This window comes from Pleuronectes platessa, chromosome 16 (genome assembly GCF_947347685.1).
Source record: "Pleuronectes platessa chromosome 16, fPlePla1.1, whole genome shotgun sequence".
Taxonomy (NCBI): domain Eukaryota; kingdom Metazoa; phylum Chordata; class Actinopteri; order Pleuronectiformes; family Pleuronectidae; genus Pleuronectes; species Pleuronectes platessa.
Genome location: NC_070641.1, coordinates 11,952,428 through 11,967,428, shown reverse-complemented (window position 1 = coordinate 11,967,428; position 15,001 = coordinate 11,952,428). Strand labels below are relative to the sequence as shown.

Below are 15,001 nucleotides of genomic sequence, written 5' to 3'. Positions count from 1 at the left end.
CATTAGAATAGTCTGTTACTTGAATAATCATACATGACAACTTTCATCTCGAGAACATCTCAGTTTTATGCAATACCAATAATTGACCAGCAGATGTCACTATACTAATGTATAAAATCCTCCGGAAGAATGACACATTTTCAGTTCAGCTGCCTACATGTGTTTCAGTCTCCAAAAGTGTGAGCAGATATTTTGCTTCCTCATCATCATCATCGTCATAATAATAGGCACCATTATTTCTGCGTGTATCACTTTCCCATTAATAAAGACTTGTAACTTCAGGGCTATTAGATTCAGTATTCCTATCAATTTGCTGTTTCATTCTACAGAGTGTAATATTGTTCCTTAACAATGGTGTTTGGACACAGATGAACAAATCACCGCTTTTCTAATAACATAGAACGTAGCATTTGGGAAGAAAGGAGCAAACACCCTTACTAAGGTCAAATAAAACAACAGTTTTTGCAGCTATTGTCTGAATTAAAATGTTTGTGTATCATATAAAAACAGCACATGTGACTTCTGCCTTAGAATAACCAATGTATTCAGAGTTGATGTTGTTTTCCACTTAACAGAATACAAGCACCACAAGAAGGGAAGATATTAGATTTTTTTTAAAGTACTGTGACAGAGATAATAATTTCATTTGATGTTTTCTCATCCTGTTGCTTTACTGGATTTACTTTCTGGCTTTAAAAAAAAACAAAGCAGGTGACCCTGTATTTGCACAGGGTTTTAAATTCCAGGGCTCCAACACAAGATGGCAGCGCAGGTCCCAATTTTTCCATATTAAATGAATATCATTCCAAGTACAGGGTGGAATATTAGTTGGTCTCCTACCAGAGCAGACTTTGAAAGAGCAAGATAAACAAATACAGATGAAACAAATAAACATGATGTCAAATCCAAACAGAGCAATCAGCAAATATAAAAGGGGAAGCATTTTGTGAGGACTTTGAACAACGACCATACACCTGAAATAAGAGCAATTTAACCAGAATACATGTACAGCTCAACACAGATGACACAGTTGAATCAATTGTCAAATCTGACAAGATGCAGATTGTTGGAGTGTGAAGTCAGTGAGTAAGTTGGAAATTTTGGAGTCATGATGAGTCACACACTGAGGTGACGTAGATGTGAGTTGTTCTGAGTAAATGTTCGTCCTCACAGCTGGTTTCATTCTTTGACAAAGTCTCTGCCATGAGGAAAATGAAGTAAGCGCACCAGAGCTTTTTTACCGCCCTAAATAATGTCCATATTTAGTACCGCCCAAGGTCAGCGGCAGGGATTTGCTCATTCCTCGAACATTACTAAACCCTGACAAGACTATCAAGTATAGAAATGAGGAACTCTCCACTCTTGTACTTGTTAAAGTATTTAAAATCCCAAACTTTTACTTTGACTATCAGGTGGTTTTCAGTATAGTGTAGCTTTAAGAGGGTTTTATAGCCGACGCCTCCACTAGCTGTCGCCTGCACTAGCGCCACCACTACTGTAGCTCGGTCATGTTTCCTTTCCACACGGCTCCAACCCTCCAGCCGCTTACGTAAAGTGTTTTCGTATGAAACACAATTTGATGAAGTCAGTGGAATGTTCGGTCAGCGCTCCAAACTGAATCTTGTGTCATACGGGAAGTTCTCTAGATCTGCAAAAACAACTCTTTGACTTTTGAAATTACACATGCACGACCCCGACTGTGCCAGAGGCTGCAGATTAGTGTGTCAGGTACTCTCACTTAGCTGGTCCTCAACAATGTAAAAAAAACACTTTGAGGGAGAAAATCTAATGTATAATGTATTAGTATTATAATTTTAGTCTGCCAAGAGTTTGAGATACTCTGCATGGCTGATATTAACCCCTTTGTTCTCTAATAAGTCGGAGCATTTGGAGGAAGAAATGATCCCTGTACAACAGGGGGCCTCTTTGTGCGAGATCAGATTTCCGAGTTCAAGGGTCTGAGTCAGAAAGCAGCGAGATTAGTGAGTCAGAGCTACTTCCTGTAATCTAAAACGGCCTGAAAGAACCAGGACCCCACAGCTCGCTGATCTGACGAAAAGCGCCGGCTTCTGTGGCACATGGTGCGCTGTTTTTGTTTTGTTGGACGGATCGGGTGTATTCCAGGTCATCTGTGTACGCTGCTGCCAGATGGACAGTAATTGGGTGGTATGGCATCGACTGAGCAGCTGGATGTCTGACTGATCTAGAATAGCAGAGGTCATCCTGCAGAGACTTTCTCTCACCAGTTGTTCTTTTTCTCTTCCAGCCCCTGGCAGATTCAGCAGGATAACCGAAAATATAAACACAATATACCAGTATTTTTGGCTCCGTTTTATTTTTTTCTATCTTGATGCTATTTATTCCCCACTTTACCACATTACTATCTGAGCTTGTTGGATTTCATCTTACTCTAAAATGTAATTCAATGTCATCTGTAATTCAATGTCATCTTATTTAATCATCTTCATGGTTCTCATTATATTTCAATTGTATCGCTTATGTAATGTCAAGAAATCTAATGTAATCTAATCCAATGTGGAAAAATACTATCTCAATTAATCTTTTAACACCTCTTCTCATCTAGTGTCATCTCTGATGTAATGTTATCCAATTTCATCTAATCTATTGGGATCTAAACTCATGTTGATCCAATTCTCTTTTCTCATTTCTTTTCTAATCCAATACAACAGTTTCAGATAATCTAATTTATTCTCCCCACATCTCAATTTGAACTATTGCAATCTATTGTTATATAATCCTAATCCATCTAGAATACAATATCATATTGACCAGTCTTGTTGCATCTCAGTTAATCTCATATAAGGACATGTAATCCATTCTATTCTCAGTTAACAACATCTAATATAATCACATTTCCCCCAGTATTTTGTAGCCCAATCTCATTTCTGATTAAAGTTCATGCAACTGATTCTCATCTCAGATTATTCCACTTTATCCTCACCTGGCTCTATCTCAAATCTAATCATATTTCAATCCAATCTCTTTAATTAAGTAATTTATCTAGTCTGAAATTTACACAATCAAAACATCTCATATCTTCTCATTCCATTTTTAATAGAGTAAACTTGAATCTCATATAATCTGTAATTTAATATAATCTCACCCTATTTTATATTACCATACTGTAATACAATTGTGTAATACTACATTAAATATCATGTAATATACAATAATAATAATATAATAATATATTCTAATTTAAGTATTGTAGCCTCATCACATTTCATCTAATCGCATCAAATGTATCCCATCTCATCTGGATTCTAATCCAATACAAGTCATATTTTAATCTTATCGTACAAACTGTTACCAGATCATAAAGCTAGTTAAACACTTGTATCTTACCCAGAATTCCTCATCAGTCCTCCAGTCAGGCCCATCCTCTACCTGAAGTGAACTTTTGATTCCACGTGTGATTCTGAAGAACTGTTTGATCTGATGAGTCAGAAAAGAACGACAGGAACCTGAATCGAGCACAAGCTCAGCATGTGACACAGAGCCGGCAGGCAAAGGGATGAATGCTCAGGACTTAGTGAGTTTGGCTGGAAGCAGGACTTTGTCGGTAGAACATACTCCACGTGTGACTCAGGAAAGTCAATAGTCAGTGTTGTTTGTCTAACACCACTGCTTCGGGAAAAACTGTGAAAGAAAGAAAGACCTGCTCATAACACAGAGAGACGTCTTAGTGAGAGTTTAGGCCTATTTTTGGTGTAGATAATCACCTCATTCAATTCTAACTCTAATTCCAATTCACTGTTCACACTTTATCTAAAGATCAAAATTACATCATGGACCTGAAATGCATGTGCGTGTCCTTATTGTGTCTGCGTGCTTCCTCTTTTGTCTCGTCAGTGGCTAAACATAGCAGCGTGGCACTGAAATCATCATGGAACAAATATGATCCAATTACGATGCTGCTTTTGTCCTAAAATGGTCAATTAAAAAACTACGACTTGTTCCCCCCCACTAGTCTGTCAGCGATAACAACTTCACGCTGATGTGTGAAGACATGCTGCAGACTGTTTGATTGTCATTATTGAATTTCTGTCCCGATTGGAATTTTGAAAAAAAAACTAAAACAAGAAGAAGCCATTTGTTCTGCAGCGATTAGCAGGAATGTTGTCGACGCAAACTGTCGCGCATGAATGAATCAACTTTATAACCGATTTTACTGCTGTATTTAACAATGCCTCAGCACTATAATTAGAGGTTAAGAGACACCTCGTTTCATCACAGGTTCCAGATCCACATGGTCACCTGTTCAAATGCTTTCGTTTTGCAGTGTGACTACTCCGAAAAATGTTTTGTGTCAAACATTTTACTGCTGTGCATTTGAAGTAAAACCTCCAAATAACTAGAATAGCCCTCAGGAGGGCCTCTGCCAAGGACCCAACATTCCCCCTAAATTCAATCAAGCTGCAGCAAATTGCACACGCTCATAGATCAGTCCCGTAAATATGCTGTGTTTGTTCGTCAAGATCCATGAATTATTCCCCTGGGAAATCAGCACACATGTCCAGATCGGCGCCAGAAATTGAACGGGTTCCCTCATGTCCCATCCCTCTCAAGTTTCGTGGAAATCAATTTAGTAGTTTTTAGCTGACAAACCAACAAACAAATATACAACGGTGAAAAAAAGAACGTCCCGGGTAGATCTTATTATCAAGAATGGTCCAAATGAATGCTAATTGGAGAAGATATCCAGCAAGAAACACTTCACTAGTCCACATAATCTTGGTCTCGTCAGCAGAAACCAATGTGGAAAGTGTATTTCCCTCTGCTTCTTAGCTGCTGTCTGAACTTTGTAACCATTGTGTCTGCAGTGTAAACACTCGGAAGCTGTTTTTCACAGGCACCACAGTCTGAGGCAACCTGCAGGTCCAGGTCTCTTTTTCTCATATCGGATAAACGAACAGGGGGGAGACCCGTGCCAGCGAGGCCCCTTAGAAGGCTCCTGACTTAACATATTTACATTCAGTACTTAATTACCCAGAATAACCTGTGACGATACCGGGCAGCAGTGTAGTTCAAATAAGAGAAATCCTGTGACTGCCGGGGCTACTACACCACATACTTCCCTCAGGAATGGAATGCAGCTGCTGCCGCTCAAAAGGAGGGAGGGAGGGAGGAGGAGGACTATTTTTCTCTCTCTTTCTGTTTATGCACATTTTTGAAAACCTTGTTGCGTAGACCTGTGGTGGGTGAGAAGAGAGTGATGGGCTGAGGAGACAGGGAGAGCAGCCGGTTTCACGATGATGGGAACCTGAAGGGTTTGTTGACTTTCTGGAGGTGACGTTGGCGTCGTGAAGTGACTTTGTGCAGATTGGTTTCGTAAAGTAAGCAAAAGCAAGTCCACAGCACTATCTGTCTTCTATTTATGGCCTCACCCCGCCCCCCCCCCCCAACCTCCTCCTCCCCCTCCTCCTCTCCACCACCATGCCCCCTCTCTCCTCTTTCCCAGGCTGACGTCAGCAGAAAGTTATTTTCATGAATGGAGGGGGCGGTCACGAGGAATCGGTGACGTGAGTGCTTGCGGAAGCAGAGCGTGGAATGTTGGTACATTGTTGTTGTTTTGTAGTTTGGATTTCGTACGAGGATTCGCCGCCGGTCAGTCCGCCGCCGCTGGACGCGTTTTTACGCACGGACCGTGTCCAGTTTCTGCGTCTCCTCTGAAAGGGAAAGCCGCCACTTTTCATTTTTGGGGGGTTTGTACGCATTCCGGTCCACAGATATATCCGCGTCCACAGAGGTGAGCTTGTTTTTTTTTTTAAATATTGGTGTAAGATGTTTTGACATTCCTTTGTAAATAGTTTCTCACGGGGACACGTCGCGGCGCTTTATCGCGACGTGTCCACAAAATGTACCGTCATGGGTCCGAGTTTATTGTGAAGGTTGGTGTTGAGTTTTGTGGATGGTTTTCGCGCGGACACGTGTTGTGTTGGAGTAACATAACACAATGACAAAAAAAAAGTGGATGAGAGCGCATCGAGGAGCGCGCAGGCAAAAGTGGCAAAAAGCGGTCAAAAGTAACTTTGTAGAAATTAAAATTCCTATTTTGACAGATTTTCAATCGTTTCAATGCTTTTGGTGATTTTTAATAAAACTTTTTAGTGGGTTAATATGACAGCGAGTGAAGGATAACAGGGCATTCCTTCAAATATGACTAAACTTGAAGACTGCGCACATTTAACGAAAAAGTTTGTATTTCAATTACGCACTGTTTCCTTTAAATCGACGTCCACATGACAATTCATTTAATTTTGTTCAATGTATTTGTGGCAAAACGTCATAATAGCTTATTTATTAATAAACTGGTCGTTACTAATAGATTAAACATGTTTACTGAGGTTTATTCATTTCTAACCCACTTTATATTTCCCAAACTAGCTTATTGGGGAAACTGGAAGTGAAATCAAATCAAATGTCTGACTTGCATTGGGAAAAAAATATCATATAAATAACTTCCACATCCCCAACTCAGCACTGTTGTTCACTTCTCATTCCGAGGCGGAGGGGTTTATCACTGGCAGCTGTAATGATGCACAAAAAAAAAAGAGCAGCACATACGTTTGACATTGGAAACAACACGTGGTGTGCATTTTAGACATGTGGGACAAAGGGCACGACGTGGAGTCAGACCACCGGGGCTGAGTGGCCTTTCACAGGGGAAACAAGCAACAGCAGGAGGAGGGTATGTTTCCACAAACAGTAAATCACCCCCAGAGAAGGGAAAGGGCTTTATCTTATCTTCCTGTTTAGGCTGGACATACATCTTTCAGGCCCGGGTGATGAGAAGGAAACACTGTCCGTGGGAGTTATTTGTTATAATCACCTCATAATAACAACAATTTTACCTTAGAATAATGACTGCCTGGCTGTCTTTTAAGTTTGCCCTTTGTCCTGAATGGGATAACTTGGATTCTCTGACCTTTAAAAAAAGAAAAGAAAAAAGAACACCATTCTGATTAATCGATGGAAAGTATTTGTCTTTGAATAACTTCTCTCTGACTCCCTGTGGGTCCTGGTGGGCGTAGGGAGCGGGTGCAGTGCTCTGTCATGAGGTTACCATGTGGTTACATCTCAACATTCATGATGTCTTCTTTTGGATCAGGGAAGTTGGACTGTCTGACTCATTTTGACACCACAGTGTGTGTGTGTGTGTGTGTTTGTGTGTGTGTGTGTGTGTGAGAGAGGGACAGTGATAAGGCACATCAGTAGAGCCCCCCTGACACACAGGAAGAAGTTTAATCCAGTTCTACTCTGTATTTCTACTGGTCAATGGGGATTAAGAAAAAGTGACAATGCTTATGTGGTGGTGTATTGTGCAAGTGGCATAGCTGTGGTTAGGGACGCAGTGACTCACAATGAACACGTCCGTTGTGGTTTGTTTTGACTCTTTTTACTTTCACTGGAAGAAAAAACTATGCAGGGTTTTGATTGTTGATTTAAGAGGCTGATAATTTTATATCCGGATGAAAGTGAGTGTCACGCTGGTGAATAACCGAGGGCCGGCCCTCCCCAGTGACTCCCCGACAGTTTCACTGTGTGTGCAGGCCGCTCACTCGGCCACCCACAGTGACCTGCCTCTCTGTCACAGCTCAACCTCTCCGTGGCCCAGACGCGCCAAGTGGTTTCTTCTGTGAGATTGTGTTATTGGGAATCCCTCGTTGGTTCCCAATGAGGCCGACTTGCTGATTCAGTTGTTGATTTTCCCTCCCCCCCCCCCCCCCTTGGCCGCCTCCTGATTCCATAGTGACTCAAACTCCACATTTTCACAATATTTATATCTCGCTGTTGATGGAGAAACTCAGGAATTTAGAGGCTGCTGGGTTGTTGAATGTGTTTTCAGCTGAAGAGCTTTGGTTTGTTTTGCCATGTCAAGCGAGAGGTGATGCAATGCAAGCATATCAGAGACAGAACATTAATATTTCCCCGGTGCTTCCCACATTCTTCCCTTGGATGGGCTATATGCTCCCAGGTCTTTTTTGCATTCCTGACATTTCTTTGGATCCCAGCGTCCCTCGTATCTTTGCTCAGACATTTCAGAGACTTCTTCTCCTCTTTTTCCGCCTCGAAGGTTCCTGCGGCCACGCCAACCATTTCCAAGGTCCTCTGTACTTTTCCTTCCTTCCCATGAAACAACGGGAGTTTCCAGGAAACGTCAGATTGAGAGGGTGTGATTCCCTGCCGCTGGTCGCCGCTTTTACCAGTAAACAGCGTGACTCACTGCTCAGCTATGCGTTCCATTTCCCTCGCTTAATATTCCACCGAATGTGCTGCGCTGGAGAAAGAGCCGAGCGGAGGAACCTCTCCTCCTCCCTGAGACAGAGAAAAATGCAAGAGAAGCTTTCTGGAGCCTTTCTCTGTGGAATGTGTCTGACTGTCAAGGGCGTGCAACAAGTCTGCTTTCTGCTCAACGTGCTCCTGTACCCAAACAGGGAAGAAGGAGAAGAAAAACAAGGAGGCCAGACAAGCCAACTCGGCATTTATCAGCCCCGAGCATGAGCGCATGAGTCTTTTTGATGTGCTGTTTATTTTAGGAGCAGGCCGGGGGCCCCTCAGTTACCTGCCGGAGCTGAAGTGCAGCCTTGAACTTGACCAGATGCCTGACTTTAGGAATATAAACACTAGCCATCAGTGAACAGGATGAAAAGGTCCAATCTAGGGTTAGTTAGTATCCACACAAACTGTCACAAATGAGTTCTTCAACAGCTGTTTTGGTTTATGTTGGTTTCCAGACCTTTTTCTTTTGTTGAGACGAAGTCGGGGAAAGGTCAAAAAAACAAGTCTCAAAAGAAACTGTGCACACCCAAAAACCATTCAGCCTTGCACATCAAATAAAACACTCAGCAGGTCAAGCAAGTATGTGCGTGTGTAGACAGTTGGTCAATAAGCTTGGCCTAGTGATAACAATGCTGAGTAAATAGTGTGTTTTTGGTCTCAGTTATCAAAGCAGCAACTTGAGGAATGAAGCATCCCTGCGTGCTGTTTGAGGAAAAAGTAGAAAAGTTAAATGAGTGCTTTGTTTACTATTCCTTCCGCCGAAGAAAGATGGCAGACGTCTGAGGTCCAAACGTGTGCACTCAGGCGGCCTCTGCCGTGTTCGCGCCATGCGAAAGACTCTCTTCGGAAATTCCAGACATTTTGTGAATTTTGCAGCCGTTGTTTTACAAGTGGGATCGGCTGAGCCCCACCCCCATCGCCCGGGTGCATCACAGGACACAGTTAGCCTGCATGTTCCCTCTCCGTGCATTTGAGGGTTTGCACATGTGTGTTCACTCAGGAATGTGGTTTTGCTCTTTATTTCCCAGACATCTGTAGCTTTTCCTTGAGGTGTTTTTTCTCAGACTTTGGGAAAGGGGAATAATATGAGTCCTGTTTTTTTTACCACAGTGAGAAGCCGTGACTTGTTGTGAAACATGTTTGCTTCCATCATCTCTGTGGCAAAATCGTACAGAGTGGGATTTGGCTGCGTGCGTAACACAATTTGCTGCGTTTCCTCCGAGGAAACTTTTGGCATCTTGATCAGGAAAACCTTGTCCCTGTGTGAGTTGCAAAAAACATAAGCTCAAAGAATCTCAGGGAAACAACCTGGCCTCTCGCTCCGAGCTGGAGGCCTCTTGTATTGAGAAAGAGAAAGGGAGGCCCCCCCACACTGCTAATCCATGATCCCCCGCTAAGGAATATACCCAGGGACCCCCCTCTGACGCAATACCACTTAAACGAGGCTGTTTGGGCCAACTTGCTGTCGAGGCATGTTTTATTTTTCGCTCTTCATCTTCATTTGAAGCTTCTGTAGTTGCAGTGAAGCAACTCTTCTTGCTGCGTGTTTTGCAAAAAAACAAACCAAGGACATCAGAGAGAGCAACAGATGTTCTCCAAGTGTCCAAACAGCAGATCATTTGGTTCTGGCTGTAGCTGTTTTTCTAGTGGTGTGTGTGTGGGTTTCTCATCTGCCTATTTTCCCAGTTCGGATTCTTTAAGGTTCGTCTGCTTGTGACAAAAACACCAAAGCAGACATGACACGTGCAATTTAAGCTATTATAAGGACACTGACTAACGCCTGGATCCCAGGAACAAAGTTTTTTTTCACCCTCGGCATTTGCAAAGTCCTGTAACGCCACATTTGCAGCCATATAGTCTGAAGTCATGATGAATATCCCAAAAGGAGCAGCCGCACCCAGAGGGTTTCGCTCCATGGAAGCTGCAGCGACCAGGCCTGCAGAGAAAACTTGCCCTCTCGCTGACATATCACTTATCGCAATGCTCACTTAAATTGTTTAGTTGGCAGAAATTTGTGTCCGCACCGGGGTCTAAATATATCCAGCAGAGTTAAATAAGGGCATGGAGCAGCTCAGGAAAGCCCTGCGTGTAAGAGGATACAACTCGGGCCCCGGCAATCGATAGACTACATTGTCTCCCAGGGCAGAAAATACCCCAGTGACTATAGAGGAAACTATTCCTGCGTGACACTCTATCTCCAGGAATTTTCCACTCGCATATATCTGCCGGCCCCCGAGAAGTTCAGCATAACTGTAAATGTTATGCTGATGTGATGGTTTGTTTTAATGACGGAGGGAGGCTGTGGATGGACTGTGTCCCCAGACGTCAGACAGAGACGAGGAATTCAAGGGATAAAGATCACAAACACAGGGTGCCTTTCACTTATCAGCACAAGTCGGTGCCTCTTGTGTGTACTATGTATAGGCCGTGTTGCGGTTATGAATGAGACTTGTTTATCCTTTCTGCTGACCATGTGACTCGCACTCCCACGCCCATTCGCAGGGTGTTTCCATGGCAGCAGTGGAGCATGGAACAGTGCACTGGTAGTCAGAGGCTGGTCTGCGGGCCCTGAAATGGAGCCTTGGGGGGGGGGGGGATATGTGCCTCTCACAGGATCACAGCTCAGCGCTCTCGCTTTTTTTGGGCCATGGCGGCAGTCTGGAAAGCATGTGGCTCCGCTGTAATGAGCACAGAGAGGCTTTTCTAAAAACTGCCCTGGCAAAATGAAAAAATAAAAATAAAAAAAGCAACTAGAAACAAAAATGCTTTGGCAGAGGGCTTGAATGCCGAGCTGTCTGAAGAGAGGCTGCAGGTTTCTAATCCTGCCTGGTCCGGTGAACTACATTGTGGAAGCTCTCCTCCTCTTACGAGTAAATAAATAAAGTGTTTAATGGTGTCAAGCTGCCCTCTACTGGCAGCTGCAACACTACTGCCATGCAAGCAGAAATATTGACACGTGCCATAACCGAGGAATGTTGTTGTGATGCCTCTTAAAGGGGTTCAAGTTAAAGGGGCCGTCACCATAGAGACGCTTGTCTGTTTCCAATGTCATGCTTAGCATCTGCATACAGAGATATTCACTTGAGTAAGAAATACCAATACCGCTAGTTAGAATTACACATATATTGAAAGTACTGTCCACAATCTTATTAAAGTGAAAGTACTGGAAAACAAGGAAAAGCTGGCCCTGTGAGTAATATATCACAGATACATTGTATAAGAAGTATTATTATTATTAAACAAGGAAAAACAAGAAACCATAATATAATATAAAATATAAAAAAACATAAATAAAAAAACATCAAAGATTAGTCATTAAAAAGCCTTCCTATAAAAATCTTTTTAACAATGATTAGAAAAACTCCTCAAGTCTAATCTTATAGAATCAATTTCATTGTGTATTATAAATACTAATGTTGTAGCTGTTCAAAATATAGCTTATTCAAACTATAAACTTGGGTATATTAAATGTGAAACAAACACCTGTCATTTTGAAAGTGAAACATTTTTTGTTTTGAAAAGTCTTAATGTGTCTGAACTTGATTTTATTTCCTCTTCCTCTCTCTTGACAGTGAGTCTTCTGTGAGAGCCAGGCCCGTTGTCTGCATGCAGGGAATGACGACTCATTTCAAGACGAGCAAAGCTTTAAAGGTAAGTGTGGGGAAGTGTTTCTTTGGACTTGACTCGCGTCCGAGACGTGCTGCTGTTCCTCACCCACTGCTCGTGTCACTGCAGGTCAAGAAGGAGGCGGGTGAGAATGACCCAGCGCTCAGCGACGACGAGCTGGTGGTCATGTCCGTGCGGGAGCTCAACCAGCACCTGCGTGGGCTGACCAAGGAGGACGTGGTGCGGCTGAAGCAGCGGCGGCGGACCCTGAAGAACCGGGGCTACGCCGCCAGCTGCCGCATCAAGCGGGTCTCCCAGAAGGAGGAGCTGGAGCGGCAGAAGATCGACCTGCAGCAGGAGGTGGACAAGCTGGCCCGGGAGAACGCCAGCATGAGGATGGAGCTGGACGCCCTGCGAGCCAAGTACGAGGCCCTGCAGTGTTTCGCCCGGACTGTGACCCGCGGGCCCCTCTCGCCGGGCAAGGTGGCCAACACCAGCGTCATCACCATGGTCAAGTCGGCCAACAGGCACAACAGCTCCAGCCCGACCCCGTTCTCGACCCTGTCCTAGTGGCGACAGGACTGGGCTCTCCTCGTCCTGCCTGGTCCTGCCCGGCTCCGACCCCGCCTGCAACCCGCTCATCCTGCACTGAGAGGACGCTCAGTAGTTAGACTGAGGGATGGGATGGGGGTGGCAAGCTCCATGTGATGTTGTTCTGATTTCACCGATCTTCGTTTTCCTCCTTCCGTCTGATTTACACATTCTACGTTGTCTGTGCACTGTGCAACCCCCTCCCCCCTCCCCCCTCCCAGAACACCCCCCAGCACCGGCAGGGTTATGGTGCCTCTGTGACCCCCCCCCCTCGTCCCCGACTGATGACAGAGATTTGTTTGACCTGCCTTAATGCGGCAGCACCGGCCTAGGACACCTCATACACCTACTGCCATTAAGTGTAGAACACAAGAGATTCAAGTCGCGTTCATATGTGACAGCAAAGCCTTTTTCTAAGTTATACTTTCTTAATGCAAAAGTGCCTCAGCCGCCGCCTTAAACAGGATCCACGATAGATCCAACGTGTAGTTTGACATTTTTCACAGTGAGCTGTGATGTTGAAAAAGTTGGAGCCTGATGGGACGGAGCTTTCAGATTCCGTTTGCATCTTTGCAAACGGAATCTAATCTAATCACAATTTCTGCTTTTGATTATTTTTAAACGAGTTGAATTACACTTGATTCCAACAGATTTTTTTAAAACTCTATTTATCTTTACACGGGGACTCGGGGAGACTACATATGTAGAAAAATTGAGAAGTGATTACAGATCATTTTGGACCAGATTCCTTCGGATGCGCTTGGTTCTCACACTCGTCCGGCGTCAGTCATTATACAGCACTTATAAGCAAACTGTTAAGATGCAGTATAAACCATTCACATAAGAAACTGATCCCGGGGAAAATGAGACGATGACAGATAGAAGCTCTTCTTGCATTTCTGAAAGTTACTGAGGCTGAAAGTGCACAATGATTTAATGTGGTTTGACCACTTATTGCAAGGTCAAGCCTTACGTAGCTGAGGGTGGTTTACTCTGTATGCAACAGCACTTACTGGTGGGGGGGGTGGGGGGGTTGTGCCTCTTTCCTTTATATGCCACTCTTTGGTAGGTAATCCATATTGGATAAAGTGTAATGAGAGCGGTTCTGACGAGTGAAATGCAATCAGGGTCACTTCCTGTATATTTACAGATGTACAGTCGTCACTCCGTCCAAATACAAATCATTCCTACCGCCGGGTCACGAGGAGCGCTGCTGCCGGTGTTGGTCACTCTGAAACACAGTAGCTCTTCACTTTGCTTTTGACACACTCTTCTGCAAGAGAACTCCTGACGCCCATCTCTAGTAACAGTGGTGTCACGGCAACTAGAAAGAAAACAAAAAAAAAACGAAAACAAAAAAAGACGTGGTTGTTAACACCTTCCTCCCGTTGAACGTTTTGAAATATTACAAATATGGATCATCACTTGAAATCAAGCCGTTCTTACCGAGGATCCATTCCAGATTTGGAGTGAAGTGAATAGAGATTGATCTTGTCAGGATTTTCTCTGGGCTAAGAGGACACGACTGTTCTTCCCCTGTTCCATAGCTGCAAAGAACAGTACGGGAACTTTGCTGCTGTACAACCTGCTGTGATTTTGAAGCGGGGGCATTGCTGTGTTCTTACTCTTTTTTTGTATTTTCACTTGGTTTCTATGTTGATGCAACTTATGCTCCCTTTCTGATACTTAGTTTTATATGCATATACAGTATATTATAAATATATATATATACATATATATATATTACATATTTTTCTATATTTATGTCTTTTACTATCCTGGGAGTGGTGTGATTATGTAATCGTTCTTTAAAGTCTAAGTATGTTGATGCTGACCTTTGTTTTCCTGAAAGAAAAGTTGTAATCACATTTACAATGAGAAAACTATTCTCATAACTTAAGCCTTCTTTGTGAGTATTTATAGCCCTGGAATAGTTCTTCTCAGCACAATTAATATTCGTCTCATCCACAAATCGGACAGACGTCGACTATGGTTACAAATAAGCTGCAGTTCATTATCGCTAAACGATCCAAGAATTAACTGTTTAAAAACAGAAACTATCTTTTGACTGCTGGTTCACCCCGTCAGTGAAGAGCGTCATATTTAACATCATAACTTCATACTGAACATCCTTCAGAATATTGCAGTGAAACAACAGGCAATACAGATTAACATTTAATGAAGCGAGAGGTTACAAGTCAAACTATCTATGCAAAGGAATTCACATATTTAACATTAAGTCTGGATCATTTGGATGGAAATTTATGCCCAACATGTGCTCTTTAGCACCGATATCAATTATCTCAGATATAGAAATCAATTTCAATTTGAAGGGCACTAGAGCGCAAACCTCCACCAGTCCCCTTATGGAACCACATTCAAATCCACTAGATACAGTTTTAATTTAATCTGCGCCACACGTATATATCGGACCCCTAAACATGACAGATCTTTTTTTTTCATCAAGATCCATGAATTATTCTGATAAATTAATGAATAA

At 43.1% G+C, this 15,001-nt stretch overlaps 1 protein-coding gene across 1 annotated transcript; it reads left to right on the top strand.

Moving 5' to 3' along the window:
• The first annotated feature begins 5,535 nt into the window (after positions 1-5,535).
• On the top strand, positions 5,536-12,949 carry mafk (v-maf avian musculoaponeurotic fibrosarcoma oncogene homolog K). Its single transcript, XM_053442706.1, has 3 exons — positions 5,536-5,770; positions 11,877-11,955; positions 12,040-12,949. Exons 2-3 carry the CDS (start codon positions 11,911-11,913, stop codon positions 12,478-12,480), a joined length of 486 nt encoding a protein of 161 aa, XP_053298681.1. The 5' UTR covers positions 5,536-5,770; positions 11,877-11,910; the 3' UTR covers positions 12,481-12,949.
• Positions 12,950-15,001: the final 2,052 nt, after the last annotated feature.